Source organism: Pelodiscus sinensis, chromosome 11 (assembly GCF_049634645.1).
Source record: "Pelodiscus sinensis isolate JC-2024 chromosome 11, ASM4963464v1, whole genome shotgun sequence".
NCBI lineage: Eukaryota > Metazoa > Chordata > Testudines > Trionychidae > Pelodiscus > Pelodiscus sinensis.
Genome location: NC_134721.1, coordinates 22,627,764 through 22,642,885, shown reverse-complemented (window position 1 = coordinate 22,642,885; position 15,122 = coordinate 22,627,764). Strand labels below are relative to the sequence as shown.

General features: G+C 46.5%; 1 protein-coding gene across 2 annotated transcripts in view; it reads right to left on the bottom strand.

Moving 5' to 3' along the window:
* The window catches only part of SLC41A3 (solute carrier family 41 member 3), a 42,052-nt gene extending 30,839 nt beyond the window's left edge, over positions 1-11,213 (bottom strand). The window contains exons 1-2 of one of the 2 annotated variants that reach the window (XM_006131256.4): positions 11,051-11,213; positions 3,538-3,854 (exon numbers count right to left, since the gene is read on the bottom strand). In XM_006131256.4, the coding sequence (XP_006131318.2) occupies positions 3,538-3,828 (291 nt within the window). In that variant the 5' untranslated portion in view covers positions 3,829-3,854; positions 11,051-11,213. Of the gene's footprint in view, positions 1-3,537; positions 3,855-7,465; positions 7,743-11,050 lie in introns of those variants that run through there. The other variant, XM_006131255.4, reaches the window with a different exon arrangement.
* Between the last annotated feature and the right edge of the window lie 3,909 nt (positions 11,214-15,122).

Genomic DNA, 15,122 nt, shown 5'->3' with positions numbered 1-15,122 from the left:
CTAAACAAAGACGCTCTCTCCAATGCCCACAAAATGGGACTCATGAAACAGTCTGCTACCCACCAACAACTTCAAGGTAACAGGATGAAGTTCCATCCAAGATCTTCAAGTGAGTAATAAATGCAGAGCTAGTTCTAGGTAGCAACCTCACAATTTCTGGGGATTGATACCATGTAAGCAGATAATCTATATGCCCAGTCCTAAAAAGTCTCATTCACAGGCAAAAGCATTAGTATAAGGAAAGTATCAGACTGTTTGAAAGACCCAGGTGCCATGAAGGGACATACAGTAAAACTCCGATGGTCCGGCATCTGACAGTCCGGCACTCTTGATGGTCCGGCACCATCAGGAATCCGGAAGTGCTCCGGGCAGCCGGACCATTGGAGCTGCTCTGCCCCCAGCTTCCCCATTCAGCCGCTGCTAAAACTGACCAGCGGCTGACTCCAGGAAGCCCAGGGCAGAGCAGCTTTGCCTCGGGCTTCCTGGAGTCAGCCTCTGATCAGTATCAGCACTGTCTGACTTGGGGACACCTGAGGCAGAGCAGCTGGGGTGCTGCCGGGTTGGTCCAGTAGCGCCGAGGAACGGCGTTGCGGGACCAACCCAGCAGCACCCCAGCTGCTCTGCCCCAGGTGTCCCCAAGAGCAGCTAGGGTGCTGCCCCGTTGGTTTCGCCGACCAAGGGTCGGCGCTACCAGACCAACCCGGCAGCACTCCAGCTGCTCTGCCCCAGGCGTCTCCGATTCAGCCGCTGCTGGTCAGTTTCAGCAGCGGCTGAATCAGGGACGCCTGGGGCAGAGCCGGACTAATGGAAGGGGGGCTCTGAGGGGGTCTGGGGTGGCATCCCCCCCACTCCTGACCCCTCATAGCCCCCCCCTTCTGATAGTCGGGCATATCTGATAATCCGGCACCCCCTGGGTCCCAAAGGTGCCGGATTATCGGAAGTTTACTGTAATAACTAATATGTCTTGTACTAAAGCTTTGGCAAGCTGGGGTGAATGAGTTTAGCTCTCTCTGTCACGCTCCAATACTAAGTAAGCACCATAAAAATCATTCAGCTGTCAAACTGACAGGCAGAAAACATACTTAACTTAGGTGACCTATGTTTGCACGGTGGCTTTTTTTTTCCATTGTACATTTAAGGAACCTCTTATAGAGAGTCATATATTCAGAGCCTCACCCCTTCCATCACAAATTGTCCCACGGGTAATATTTTGTTTAGACTAAATTCTTTGTGAGCAGGAAAACACTTATGATTATGTGCCTGGCCAGCATCTGGCACACTGGGGCTCTTACCCCTGCCTGGGGTCCCTAATGAATAACTTTCAATAAGAAAATCAGTATCACTAAAAGGAGCACAGGCAAAGACATAAGATGCTAAAGAACAAAATTTAAAATACATTTTGTTTGAATGTGACTACAGAACGTGGTAGCACAAGGTGTCCCCAATGCATTAAAAGTTAATACCACCATGGCTGACCACCTCCCTGCCCTCTATGTTCCAATAACTACACAGCAGGGCTGGTAAGCACCAATGGGATCCACAAATAAGAACAGTAATAATTCTGCTAGTTCACTGCCAGCCTGAGGTGAAATATTTCAATTTCATATTTTAATTTATGTATCTCCCTCACTTTATTTGAGCAGTGACAAAAAGGAGAGGAGTGAGAGTTTACCACAGCATGGGTTGGCTGAAGACACCATGAGTGAGCAGGGGAGGAGGCCAGAAGAAGGAGCACCAGGAAATGCAGAGTTCCTGTTCACTCAGAAGAAGCAGCACCAACTGCTTTGGGATGGGACAAGCTGGCAGGGTGGCAGAAAAGGAAGGAAAAGTCCAAGCAGCAGCGAGTCTCACTGTGTGTGTGTGTGGGGGGGGGGAATAAGAAGAGCCACACATTGCTGTGGGTTGTGCACATTTCTCGGGACTCCCAGGGTACGTTTAAACTACGTTCTATTTTCGAAAGAGGATATGCAATTTCTGATCTCGCTTTTGAAAGTGGAGTTTTTGAAAGTGAAAGTAGTCTGGACGTGATTTTTTGGGGGAAAAATAAACCATTCGAAAAAACTGCGTAAGCATTATTTAAGGAAGTGCGGTTTTTTTGAAAAAGGGTTTTTTCCCCCCCAAAAATGCGTCCAGACTATTTTCACTTTCGAAAGATCTGCTTTCAAAACTGAGATTGGAAGAAAATAGGCAAATTCCCTCTTTCGAAAATAGGGCATAGTCTAGACATAGCCCCAGGGGTAGCAGCTGGAGTGCTCGTCTTTCCACAAGTGAGTTTGCACTGGGCTGATTTCCTCCCTGACTGGTTGGGAACTTGGCACGAGTGGGAAGGGTCTCATATAGTTCTCGTGTAATTTCTATTGGATAGGGATTCATTTCACTTCCTATTCTAAGCTACAGAGTGACATTGCTGGGAAACTATTTAACAACTGGCAAGTTTTGCCCCAGAAGTGACCACTTTTTAGGAAACACTTCACCCACCAATGTCTATACAATTTGTGAAATGGTTGTGTGAACACTGGGATAAAAGATTATTTATACTAAACATCAGTTATTAATAAACAGGAAAAATCAAGAGAAATTAAAAGTTAAAAAGCAAACTGTACTGTCTACGTAGTAAAGTTTCATTAAGGGGCGAACAAAACCAAGATCAGGAAGGACATTCGAAATGAAGAGACCCTCTGCTGAGCTACGGTGCCTTCTGTTTTAGGAGGGTTCTTACAAGAGTAGCTAACGTGTGCTGCCATATTTGGTAAATGAAGAATACCATGCCAGACTTAAGCGGCAATGTCCTCTGCTTCTAAGTCCTAGTTGATCTCCTTAAACCACAAGAGCAATCGAGGGGCTGAAGGGAAATAATTCCAACTCTGTGAAAGTTGTCAATATCAGCACCAGGCTTTCAGTGTCACCATATCAGATAATTAAGGGACACACTGACCTGATAGACTGCTAGTCAAATACACAGGGAGGAAAACAGGAATGCAAAGTTGAAAGAACATTACTCATTAGTAATAACACATTGTGACCTCTTGCCTATATTACTGACATGAACTGTAATTCTAAATGTAAAATGCCTAAAATCAGTTCTTAGGGACTGTTAAGTTGTGATTAAACTCACAGAAAACATGTTGCAAAGGCTGGAAAGAGACCCATGTCATCCATTAGAAGGCCTTAGAAACAACACGGAGAGCAACTTGGTGCTGAGTGCAGTCTGCTGAGCACCAAGAGCACTGGGGAGAGCTCTGGGGCTTGGAAGCAACAGAGTGATGCTTTTAGACTCCATGAGAGGTGCATGAAAAGGGCCTCCCCTAACAGAAACCAGAACACTGTTTCAAAGCAGCTGTGAAACACCGCTTCAAATTTGGGGGTTGGAGAGGAAATGAACATCCAAAAATGAAGTGAGACCTCCTCTCCCACAGTCATCCAACCTGCTGTAACCCTTTCACTTGTGCATAACCAGCAAGGGAGAAAAGGCAGGACCTCTGAAGCCTGGGAACACCATACCCCACACACTCCTACAGAGGACATTTTAACCCTTACCTGAACATAGTCCAAAACCATCCCAGCCAACACCATGCCAAGCCCTGCTAACAGGTAGGGCAGGAGCACCTGTAGGGCAATTGCAATAGCCGATTCTTCCTGCAGCTTTGCCATGGGTACTTTCCCCTCGGCTGGCTGCTTCTGCTGTGAGACCAAAGGGACATCCTCTGCTTCCTGGCTGCCAAGTCTGCTGTCTTTGTGTTTACCCTTGCTCTTTGCTTTGTGCCTGGATTGCTCTCCATTTTTCGTCCTGCCCTCCTTCCTCCGCTGCCGAACTTCCTCCTCTTTCATTTTGATCCTCTCAAATCAATGGCTTTCTAAAGATGCAAGGAAAGAAACAGGCTAAAGTGAGAGGTGATAAAAGGGAGCAGCTCATAAACTTTTTTTTTTTTAAGAGGTGCCCTTTTTTTTATTCATCCCCATGGTTACCACCATCCAATCATGGTTACCCCCATCCCATCAGCTTTAAAGTAAAATGAACCTAGTTCTCCAAGAAATGGCACAGATTACTAGTTGCTCCAAGTATTGGTCCTTAGACTTTCACTTATCCTCTCATTGCAGGCTACTAGCTCTCCTCTCCATAATCCTAGCACCCCGCTTTAGCATGGGTTCATGCCACACTGCCATGCATTCCAGCAGTCACTCAGGAAAAGGCCAGGAACTCTAAGGAGACGGCATTCCAGTGCAGTAGCTAAGGATGTGATCGCTTCTAGCACGCCATGAGCCTCCAATGATTCCAAAGGGGGAATCAGACTTGGTCATTTGTAGGCTCAGGACCTTACCTGGTATAGGAAATTGACATTCTATCCAGTAGGGGGCAGCAATGCTGATGCCAGCCCATTGGAGACCCCAAGCATGAATATTTTGTGATCCCTCCCCACAACACATACTAATAATTAATAGGGGAGCCTTGACCTATACAGGGCCCTAAGCAATTGGTTACCCTGCTTATGGGGGCAGGGTAGTTCAGAGCAAACATATATTATAGCAAATAGTCACTCATTAGTTGACGAGCTGATATTTATTTGACCATCCCTCAGCTCTACATTATACTCTTCTCTCACAACTATCCAAAACATACACATATGGGGACCTCAAAGATATTTCTGTCTCAAAGCATCTACTATGAGTAACAATGGTGCCATATAAGTAGTAAATAATAGTGCCATGTGGCACACATTTGATGTCTCGGTCCATGGCCACATGCCAATGTCAAAATTGGCCCTACTAGATCCCATGCTGGTAGGCTCATTATAGAGGCTATGGAGAATGGACTCCCAAACTCATAGGTCTGACTCAGTACTTAGTCACTGGCTGGCTGATGTTTTGTGATCTGTGGCTAAGAGAGCACTGTGGATCTAATGCATTTTAGATGCAGGCCTTAGATAGATGCATCCTAACCCTCCTTTCCTCTAACCTTACTTTCAGCTTGGCAAACATCTGGAGAGTCACAGAGTTAAAGGCCAGAAGTTAGGGATGTCAACATGTAGACAACTACGCGATTAACCAATAAGACTAAGCATATCAGTTAATCCTGTTGACTACGTGCATTCCCTACCCCTTGCTGCCTCTGTATCAGAGGCAGCAAGGGGGGAGGTGGGAGCCGATGCCTGGGGGGAATCTGATTTTAAGCTGACTCCCCATGAGCTCTGATAGAAAGGCAGCAGCATGGACTCCCAGGGGGCTTATAGAGGAGTGGGGCCAGGAGCTCACTTGCTGCTGGCCCCACCTCTGGGTGCTACTGAATAGTCATGTAACTGCTAATATTGGATGTGGTCACAAGACTATTCAATTATATTCTATCTAGCATCCCTACTAGAAGCTTTGGAAAACCAGACCATCTAGTCAGCAGGTGCCCAAACTTTTCCTCTCATACACCCCCTTACCAATAATGAAATGTGTCTGTGCCTCCCCTGTATACTGCAAGCCACCAACACCATCCAACTCCCTTGCCGAGAACCCAGCAAATGAGATCAGACTAAAGATGTGATTCTTATACCACACGGCTATGGCCCATCTGACATCTTCAGGGCCATACAGGTAGTACTGGACAAGGCTCACAATGGCAAATAAAAAACAGGACTATGTAGCTACACCAGACTAACATGGCTATATTTCTATCACTATTCTAACGGCAAATAGGTTGAGAACCACTGGACCAAAGCATTACAGCCCACAGAAAGCAGTGTGTGTGGAGGGGAGGGGAGAGGCTACACATACTTTGGGGTAGCTAATACAGCTGTGGAAAACAGCTGGAGCTGTCCCTAGAAGTTTTGGTGCCCTACACAGTCCCCTGTGAGGGGAAGAGAGTGGCCTTTCTGTGTGTATGTGGGGAATGCTCAAGGCTGCAGGGATAGAAGCTATGGGGACCAGGCCCAAAGATGAAGGGGCAGGGGAGGGAGGCAGCAAGGGTCGGGCCACCCTCATACTGAGTGCTGGGTGTTGGGAAGTGGAGCAACACAACCCCAGCCCATTCTGCTTCCCTGGCTCCTAGTTGCACTGCTGGGGTGGGGCTTGGGGTGGGATGCCCCTGGACTCACCAGCTGTGAGAAGCAGAGCGATGCGGCTGGGAGCCAGTGGAGCAGACTAGGATCAGGTCACTCTGCCTCCCTCTCTGCCACTGAGCGCAGGGGCGGACCTGACCCTTGTTGCTGTGGCCAGGCCCCCTGCTAGACCCCAGGATCCAGTGCTCAGGAGTGGGGACTTCAGGGACAAGAAGGAGTGGGGACAGTGCCAGGCAGAGCAGGGACAGATTCTTGGGGAACAAATGGAGTGTGGGTAGAACAAGGGAGGAGTAAGGTGGGGAGAGTCCCAGGCCCAGCACCCTCCTAGGGCCAGACCTGATGGACACAGGCAGAACCGCCCCACATGTAGGGGCAGGGGCAGATGACTGTTTTGCGGGGCCCCGGGCAGCATAATTACACGGGGCCCCCCCATTTGCCACGGCGCATGTGCAGTGACGGCAAGCGCATGCGCAGCAGCGCCACGGCGCATGCGCGGGGCTTTCTGAAGCACGGGGCCCGGGGCGGCCGCCCCATTCGCCCTGCCCTATATCCGCCCCTGTGTAGGGATATAAAATCCGTTTAATCAGTTAACTAGTTCAACATTCCGTTTCACTGGCTAACTGATTCAGTGGCATCCCACAGACAGAGGAGCCCGGCAAGGCTGGAGCAGCCCCAGAGCTGCCAGTTCCTAGCCCCAGTCTGTGGTGCAGTGGGCCTGGCCAGACTGGAGCAGGCCGTCGCCCACGGGGAGGCTGCTCCCTGACAATGGTTACCAAGTAACCAGTTACCCATTCACATCTCTACCCTTATGGAGCATGCAGCTGCCTAGGGCACCACAAACAGTGGGGAAATTGGGGGCCCCAAATTTTGAGGTACCCTGTGTGGCTGCATAATTTGTGTAGTAGCAGGGACTGCTTTGGACACCGCTGAACCCAGGGGTGTTGGATCAGTCTGTACAGTGGGAGTGCTGGGAGCCATTGATCCAACCTGCAAGCCAGCAGTGGGCAAATACCAGCTCCCGGGCCAGATCCAGTTCGCCAGGGTTAGTCCCTGGCGGGTTGGTGTATTTACCTGAGCCACAGCAGGTAAAGCCGTGCAAACGAGCAACTGCAGCTTCCAGTCCGCCCGCTTCCCACAAAGCTCCCATTGGCCGGGAACAGCAATTCGCAGCCAATGGTCACTGCAAGCACCTGCCCTTTCAGAGACGCAAGTAAACACAGCGGAGGGGGCCTGCCAGGGGCTAACCCTGCCCAACCCCTGCTGTAAACCCTGCACAGGATGGAAACCACTTCAAGCCAGTGGGTGCAGCTCCCCCACACTCCCGGTTCCAGCACCCTGGAGCAAACAGCTGCGGGAAGAAATGTCCCTCGCACCCCCCCCCCCCCCAGCAGGAGTCCCTGACACCCCCAGTCTCAGGCACTCACCCGGCTCTTTGTCCTCGCCCAGCAGGCCTCTCTCTAGCTCCCCGCCCTCCCCGCGAGGAGGGGGGCATCGCGCATCTGGACAATAAGCGAACGAAGAAGGCGAGGGCGCCACATCTGGAGCCGGGCTCCGAGCAGCGGCGGGAGCTGGAGCCCGGGCTTTACCGCCGCCCGACGGGTACTTTGCAGCAGGAAACGCCGCAGCGGGACAGGCGGAGCGGAGAAGCCAGCGGCAGCAGGGCCCGGGGAAGCCCTGCCCCGCCTCTGCCGAGGGGCGGGCAGTGAGTGACAGGCAGGGGGCAAGGAAGCCCCGGGAGCGCTGCTGTCTGCAAGGGGCCACATTTGCTGCCAGCTGCCACTGGCCTGTCTGCAGCCATCATTGCAGGCTACGGCCCTGGTAGCATCTGCAAATCTAGTGCGAGCTGCCCCTCCCCCAATCTTCTGCACCCCTCACTGCAGGCCAGGGCACTAGTAGCAACAGACCTCGTCCTCACCCTCCCCCCCGATCTTCTGCAGCAGTGCAACTTCTGCAGCGGATCCAAGGGATGTAAAGTGTTAAGGGCTTAACCTTAATCCGTGAGGCTCCCTGGTTAAGGTTAACTTCTGGGGCTCCCAGGATGAGCAGGGGCTGCGACGACGACGGACTTCACCTGTCAGGCTGGAGCAATCCCTGCTCATCCCCCACACACACTTCAATTGGTTATCTGGTTAAACAATATGTTTAACTGGTTAGCCAATTAAACAGGGTTTTACACCCCTAGTGTCAACTACCCAATAAACAAATGCTTACCTGGTAACTGAGTAGTGACTCAACTAGTTGCTTCCCCCCTTTTCTGCCTCTAGCAGAGAGATGCAGCAAGAGGGTGGAAGAAGCAGGAGCTGGTGCTGAGGGGAGATGGCTTAAAAGCCGGTTCCCCCAGCACGGTCTCAGGGGGACAAGAGAGGAAAAGGTGTAGCAGGGGGACCAGATGCGGCACCTCTGCTTTTTAAATGTATTAAGAGCCTGATGGCTCTTAATACATTTAAAAGTCATAGCTGCAGTGGGTGGCTCTGCAGGCCTCACCCTGCCCCCCATCAACCAATTGAATAATCGATGGAAATTCCATTGACTACTCAATTAGCTGATTACCTGCAATTTAACATCCCTAGTGGATGCTGCTACACCACAATGCACATCGTTCCCAGACCCCACTTCCACTCTCTGCAGCTCAACTCCCAGCTAGGTGTTAGTCTATACACTGCCAGCAATGTACAGCCTCTGCCCCTGGCTCTGCAAAACTGAGTGCATAAATGTAAGTGCTCCAAAACAACGCCAGGACAGCTGAGTAAGAGAGGCCCAATTTCTCACCTTCAACTTCCACTATCACGGATGTGACCTGCAGAGGCCCAGCACTTAAAAATCAGGCTGTCTTCATTTCATTAACAAAGGGCAGGTCTACACTTAAAACAATGTTATAGAAATGTTAAAGTCAGTTGTAGACAACCTGTGGCCTACAGCCCTCAGGACAAGCTGCTGATATTCTATTCTGGTATGGCAGCTATTATTAATTGATTGTTAATCACTAAGGGTACATCTACACAGCAGTATTATTTTGGAAAAACTAATGTTATTCTGAAATAATAGTCCGTGTCTACATTACAAGCAGTTATTTACACACAATGTCAAAATAATGTCCAGCTGGAAGACTTCTTACTCTGATTCCTGTAGCTCTCATTTTACGAGGCGTAAGGGAAACTGGAGGAAGTGTGCTCTTTCTCAGACTTCCTGCTGTGTAGACAGCATCAAATGCTGGAATAAGCTACTTCGACATAAGCTACACAATTAACATAGTTCAAGTTGTGTAGCTTATTTCACCTTTAGTCCTGTTGTGTAGACATGCCCTAAAAGTGTGATAGGTCCAGTACAAAACACAGAGGAGGAGATATGATTCTTGCCTCAAGGAATTTACTGTTGAAGCAAGTAGTTCCATAGATCCCTGAACCTTTTGATGCCTTACTGAAGTTAGTGGAGGTCTGTATGGGTGCAGAGGGTCCACTCATAAACTGACTTACAGGGGCAGGGTCTATATAGACAAAACAATTCATGCACAGGACACACTGACTGATCTGTGGAAGCTCTGCAGTAATTATTTGTATTGCTTAGGGTAGGTATTCAACAGGAGTGAGTTGTAAAGAGGATTGGAAGGAAAGTGGTTTTCCCTGCCAATCAGGGCCTGGAAAGGATTAAAATGTTTTACGTCCTTGTGGCTGCCAACCTGCCCCCAAAATGCTTGCTACTGACCTTTTTAATGAGAGATAAAGATACAAACCAAAAAATAAAAAGTGAAACATAAAGGACCTACATGCATGAAGAAATCCTACTTGAGGTGAATAAGCAATGCAGAATGAGTTTTAAAGGAAACGGAGGCATAAGACAATAATGGAGAAACAAGGTATGGCAAGGTAAATAGGGTTAATGGTTAAAAGACTCACCGCAAAATCCCAACTCCCCACAAAGCCATTCACAAAACACAGGAAAACTCAGCAAAATAATGACAATAATTAACAAAACAGGAAGACACAGTGTTTACCTAGTTATTTTTTAATATAAGTGCTAGCACATTTACACATACAACAGTCATTCATGAGCTGGACCCAGGCCTGTCTTTCCTCAACAGTAACACTTCTCAAGAGACTACCCACTGGCTCTGTAGATTCCTAAAGCACAGTAAATTGATAAGCATAATAAGAGCTACAAGACTTTCTGTGCCTCAGTTCTCCATCGGTGGCATGAAAATAATAGCGCTTCCCTACCACACAGAGCTGCTGTGAGAATAAAGATAGCCTTTTGTGAGCTGCTCAGGTACTACCATAATGGGGGTAATATAAGGACCTATGATAGGTAACAAAAATAGATAGTAGATAATCTCCATTAAACACAGGCTTTGGCCAAGTGCAATCAAAAAAGCAATGCGGCAGTTCCTAAAGTTTCTTTCATCCAAATCATTTCTTCAGACTGTAGTTTCAAAGGGATTTTTCCCCCTTAGGAAAGTAAAACAGTTGGATATCAAGAATAAACTTCCAGACAGAAAGATCTATTACATTGTGAAAGTCTTCTCAAAGGCAGTAATCAAAGCCACATTCTCATTTAAAACAAGACTGGACAAAGCACTGGAAAATATACTGAAGGCCACAATCGTGTAGCTAAGCCTTTGGTGAAGAATTATATGGGATCTCACAGAACTTTTCTTTCCCACAATTCCATAATTCTATAATGGGTGCTATTAGTACTTGCTAAAACTTCCAGCACTGACCTGAGTGAATGAGAGACTGCAGTTGCGAGGGGAACAAAGACATTTCTTCATTTTTTAAAAGTATTTACACACCTAATGTTTAAAGTTTCCTGGGTGAAATCCTGGCACCACTAACTTCAATCAGGCAGGTTTTCTCCCCTTGATATTTGTTTTAACACGCCACAGATATGTTTTTACTACTCGTGGCTTATAAGCCCACAAATCCCATTAAGCATTTTTAATCATTACACTCATGTAAACCGATTGAACCATGTAGCTCAAATTTTCAAAATACTTAAGGATTTAGAATCATTACCTCAGTGTCAGAACTGTGTTGCACATGAGCGAAATCCGTCCTGGAGGCTATACTGTTATGCTAAAGGTTTTATAAGGACAGAATGGTGTCTCGAGGCCTCCAAGCCCATGGTTTGAGCAGAGTAGAGTTGAGTGCGGTGAGCCTTTGCAACTGACAGTAACAAAATCCTGCAGCTGCTTGTGTGCCGGGACCATGCATTACTTCTCAACGTCATTTCTAAAATGACCAGGCTTAAATTTCAGCTTACAGAGCATTATTGTGAGCCTTATCTTCATAAGTGAGGCCTCCCTTATAGTGGCCAGAAGAGGGGGGTTTCCCCCCCAGGAAAGGTTGGGGAATGAGGTATCAGTTAAAAATAGTGGCCTAGACAAGACATTTTAAGACTTCTAGCTCTTCTTATGCTATTAATTTACAGCTGAGCCTGAAAAAGCTAAAGAGCAAGTGGAGAGTATCTGGAGGGCTGTGTCTAGACTGGCAAGTTTTTCCCCAAAATCATCTGCTTTTGCAGAAAAACTTGCCAGCTGTCTACACTGGCTGCTTGAATTTCTGGAAAAGCACTGACGATCTCATGTAAAATCATCAGTGCTTTTCCGGAAAAACTATGCTGCTCCCGTTTGGGCAAAAGTCTTTTTCCAAAAGACTTTTGCGCAAAAGGGCCAGTGTAGACAGCATAGTACTGTTTTCTGCAAAAAAGCTCCAATCGTGAAAAAGGCGATCGGGGCTTTTTTGCGGAAAACCGCATCTAGATTGGCCATGGACGCTTTTCCGCAAAAAGTGCTTTTGCGGAAAAGCATCCTGCCAATCTAGACGTGCTTTTCTGAAAATGCTTTTAACGGAAAACTTTTCCATTAAAAGCATTTTCGGAAATTCATGCCAGTGTAGACATAGCCGAGATGTATCAGTATGGAGAAAGTCAGAACTCATTTTCACACAGGCTGTGTCTAGACTGCATCCCTTTTCCGTAAAAGGGATACAAATTAGACACATTGTAATTGCAAATGAAGCGGGGATTTAAATCCCCCCCGCTTCATTTGCATAAGCATGGCTCAAGCGGGGATTTAAATCCCCCCCGCTTCATTTGCATAAGCATGGCTCAAGCGGGGATTTAAATCCCCCCCTTCATTTGCATAAACATGGCTGCCGCTTTCTTCCGTCTCGGGGCTTTGCCGGAAAAAAGCGCCAGTCTAGACGGGGATCTTTCAGAAAATAAAGCCTTTTCCGAAAGATCCCTTATTCCTCTTAAAAAATGGAATACGGAATCTTTCAGAAAAGGCTTTATTTTCTGAAAGATCCCCGTCTAGACTGGCGCTTTTCTCCGGCAAAGCCCTGAGCAGGAAAAAAGCGGCAGCCATGTTTATGCAAATGAAGCGGGGGGGATTTAAATCCCCGCTTCATTTGCAATTGCGATGTGTCTAATTTGCATCCTTTTTACGGAAAAGGGATGCAGTCTAGACACAGCCACATAGATTAAATACATAATACAATATTCTACAGTAAGGGTAAAAGTCATGATAAATTCCAGAAATGCAACAAAAGTATTCTGAATCAATGCTCTAGCATCCTGTTGTGTTCTTCTACATAAGGAAGTTGTGTGGGGTAATCTAGATTCTGAGCATAAAGACAAGAAATATATAGTTTTAGAGTGGTCAGAGGATGTTATAGGTGGCTAAATTGCACATCTGTGTGATGGTGTAGATGACAGCTGATGACAAGGAGAGGCAGAGCTGGATATCCTCAGCATGTTGATGACTTTGTCGCCAATGACATCATCACCTCTCCAACTAGTTTCATGTGTATGTTGAACAGGAGAGAGGGCAACGTAGATTGCTGTGGGAGACACATTTGCCAAACATAAATCTCTGGAATCTGAGAAGCATGGGCAGAGCTGCCCTACTGCTGCACCATCTTCTTCAAGGTCTTTTGTGTGCAGATCAGTGTGCAGATCAGCAACACCTTTTGACTAACAATATCAAAGGCAGCTGATGCAACCAAGAGGTTTTCCCATTGAAAAGGATGCCTTGCAGAAGTAGAAAGGCTCCAGGTGATAGACTCCAGTTTGCTGTGATGGAGGAGCATATGAAAGCAGCCAGAGCAAGAAAACTGGATAGAGGCTCTTCATATCAGCCTGCTAAGACTCACAACAGTGCATCTTGTATTGATCAATCTCAAAAAGCCATTGCCACAGTCATTGTATTCTTCTAAACACAGACAACACTGCTATGCTGATGTAGTAGTTCACCAAGGAGCAGAGAGAGGCTCTTGCGGAATGGAACCTTTCTGGTCAAGTAGAGGGAGTTCTACTATCTGTCCATCAAACTGAAATAAAATCTGAGGGTTAAGCAGAAAAGTGATATAAGCAAGGATCTCAGTAAGTCAGCTTTTCATAGGGTAGAGTACAAGCAGGGTACACTGCGTACCAGCCTCTGTGGAACACTGAAAACACAAACCATTCAAGAACGAATACAGATGTAGTAATTCAGGACAGAGATACAGTATATTCAGGATTCACTGGTGTGGCATCCTGACAGATCTCCTGCTCCATCAGTGATGATAAACTTTCGGCTGCTTGCATTCTTGTATGCTACCTCAGTATATCGTGCCAGCTTTGCACAGGTAGACTTCATGAGGGCCCCCAAAGACCACAGACTCAGATAAGATACGAAGGCACCTGAGTCAGATTTATTGTTGAACGAGTACATTAATAGTTGTCAGTAGCCAGATGGCCTCCAAACCCCTACATATTTGAACCCGGACATGGATACAGCTCAATCGATAGTATGGATTTCACTATCACCCCCTAGGCCAGCCAAAGAACTTAGTAAAGGTACCCCAATATTTATAGACAGAAATGAACAATCTATGATACATACTGTACATATCATCTTACACACTAATGACATGTTTGGTACCTCCCCTTCTACTTTTCTCCAAAGCATTCACAGCCCATTGTTATGCTTTCATTCTTGTTTTTTCCAACTATTTTATCATGTATTCAGCTGGGTGCGCCTGTACTGTTCTGATGGAATGTATTTACATACTTCATGTGCTTTCATTAGTTCTAGCAGTTCTAGTGCCAAGAGACACTGACTTGCAGGCAAAGATCTGCTTTTGACATGGCCTGTCTATTACTCATAGTAAAACTCTTGCTTACTTTGGTTCATGCTTCAGGCTCTTTCTTTCCTACATTCCTCCACTTTTTCTTTTTGTTTTTGTTTTCCTGGGGAGGATGTTTACTCATTGTCCTGGAAAAGCTGAGATACATGTCCTAGGCACCTATCAGGCCAAAACAGGAAGAGAGACAATGTATATTATGTATGTAAACTGTTGTCAGAGCAATATGGCAGTTATTCCTGCTTAAAACTGTATTTGTGACTGAATGCTGCTTGAATCTGGCTGGCTTAGATATCCAGCCATTCCTTCACAAAATTCTCCCTCCCACAAAAAAGTGCAAAAACCAAAATACATGGCAATTGACTATTGATCATTGCTAGTACCCTTGTCACAGGAATGTGCAGCAATATATTACTTTATGCTTTACATTTCTGAGTTGATTTTAGATTGTAAAGTAATTTTAACACAGACATGGCCCAATATAGGATAAGATGAATGAATATTAGTTAAAAACTTCTTCCATCAATAGTGTTCTTACTAATCACAGAATCATGGAATATTAGAACTAGAAGGGACCTTGCACGGTCTTCAAGTTCAGTCCCCTGCATGCATGGCAGGACCAAGCACCATCTAGCCCATCGCTGACAGATGTTTGTCAAACCTGTTCTTAAATATCTGCAGGTTCCACAACCTCCCTAGGCAATTTATTCCAGTGCTTAATCACCCTGACAGGAAGTTTTTAACTAAAGTCCAATCTAAATCGACCACGCTGCAATTTAAGTCCATCATTTCTTGTCCTATCATCAGAGGTTAAGGAGAATAATGTGCCTCCCTACTCCTTGTAACACTCTTTTAATAATGAATTAATATATAAAAAACTGTGAATAATAAATCCTGTTGCATATCACACCTGAATGTAATACGTCCAGGACATTAGGTTTTAGTGTGATTTACACCCATT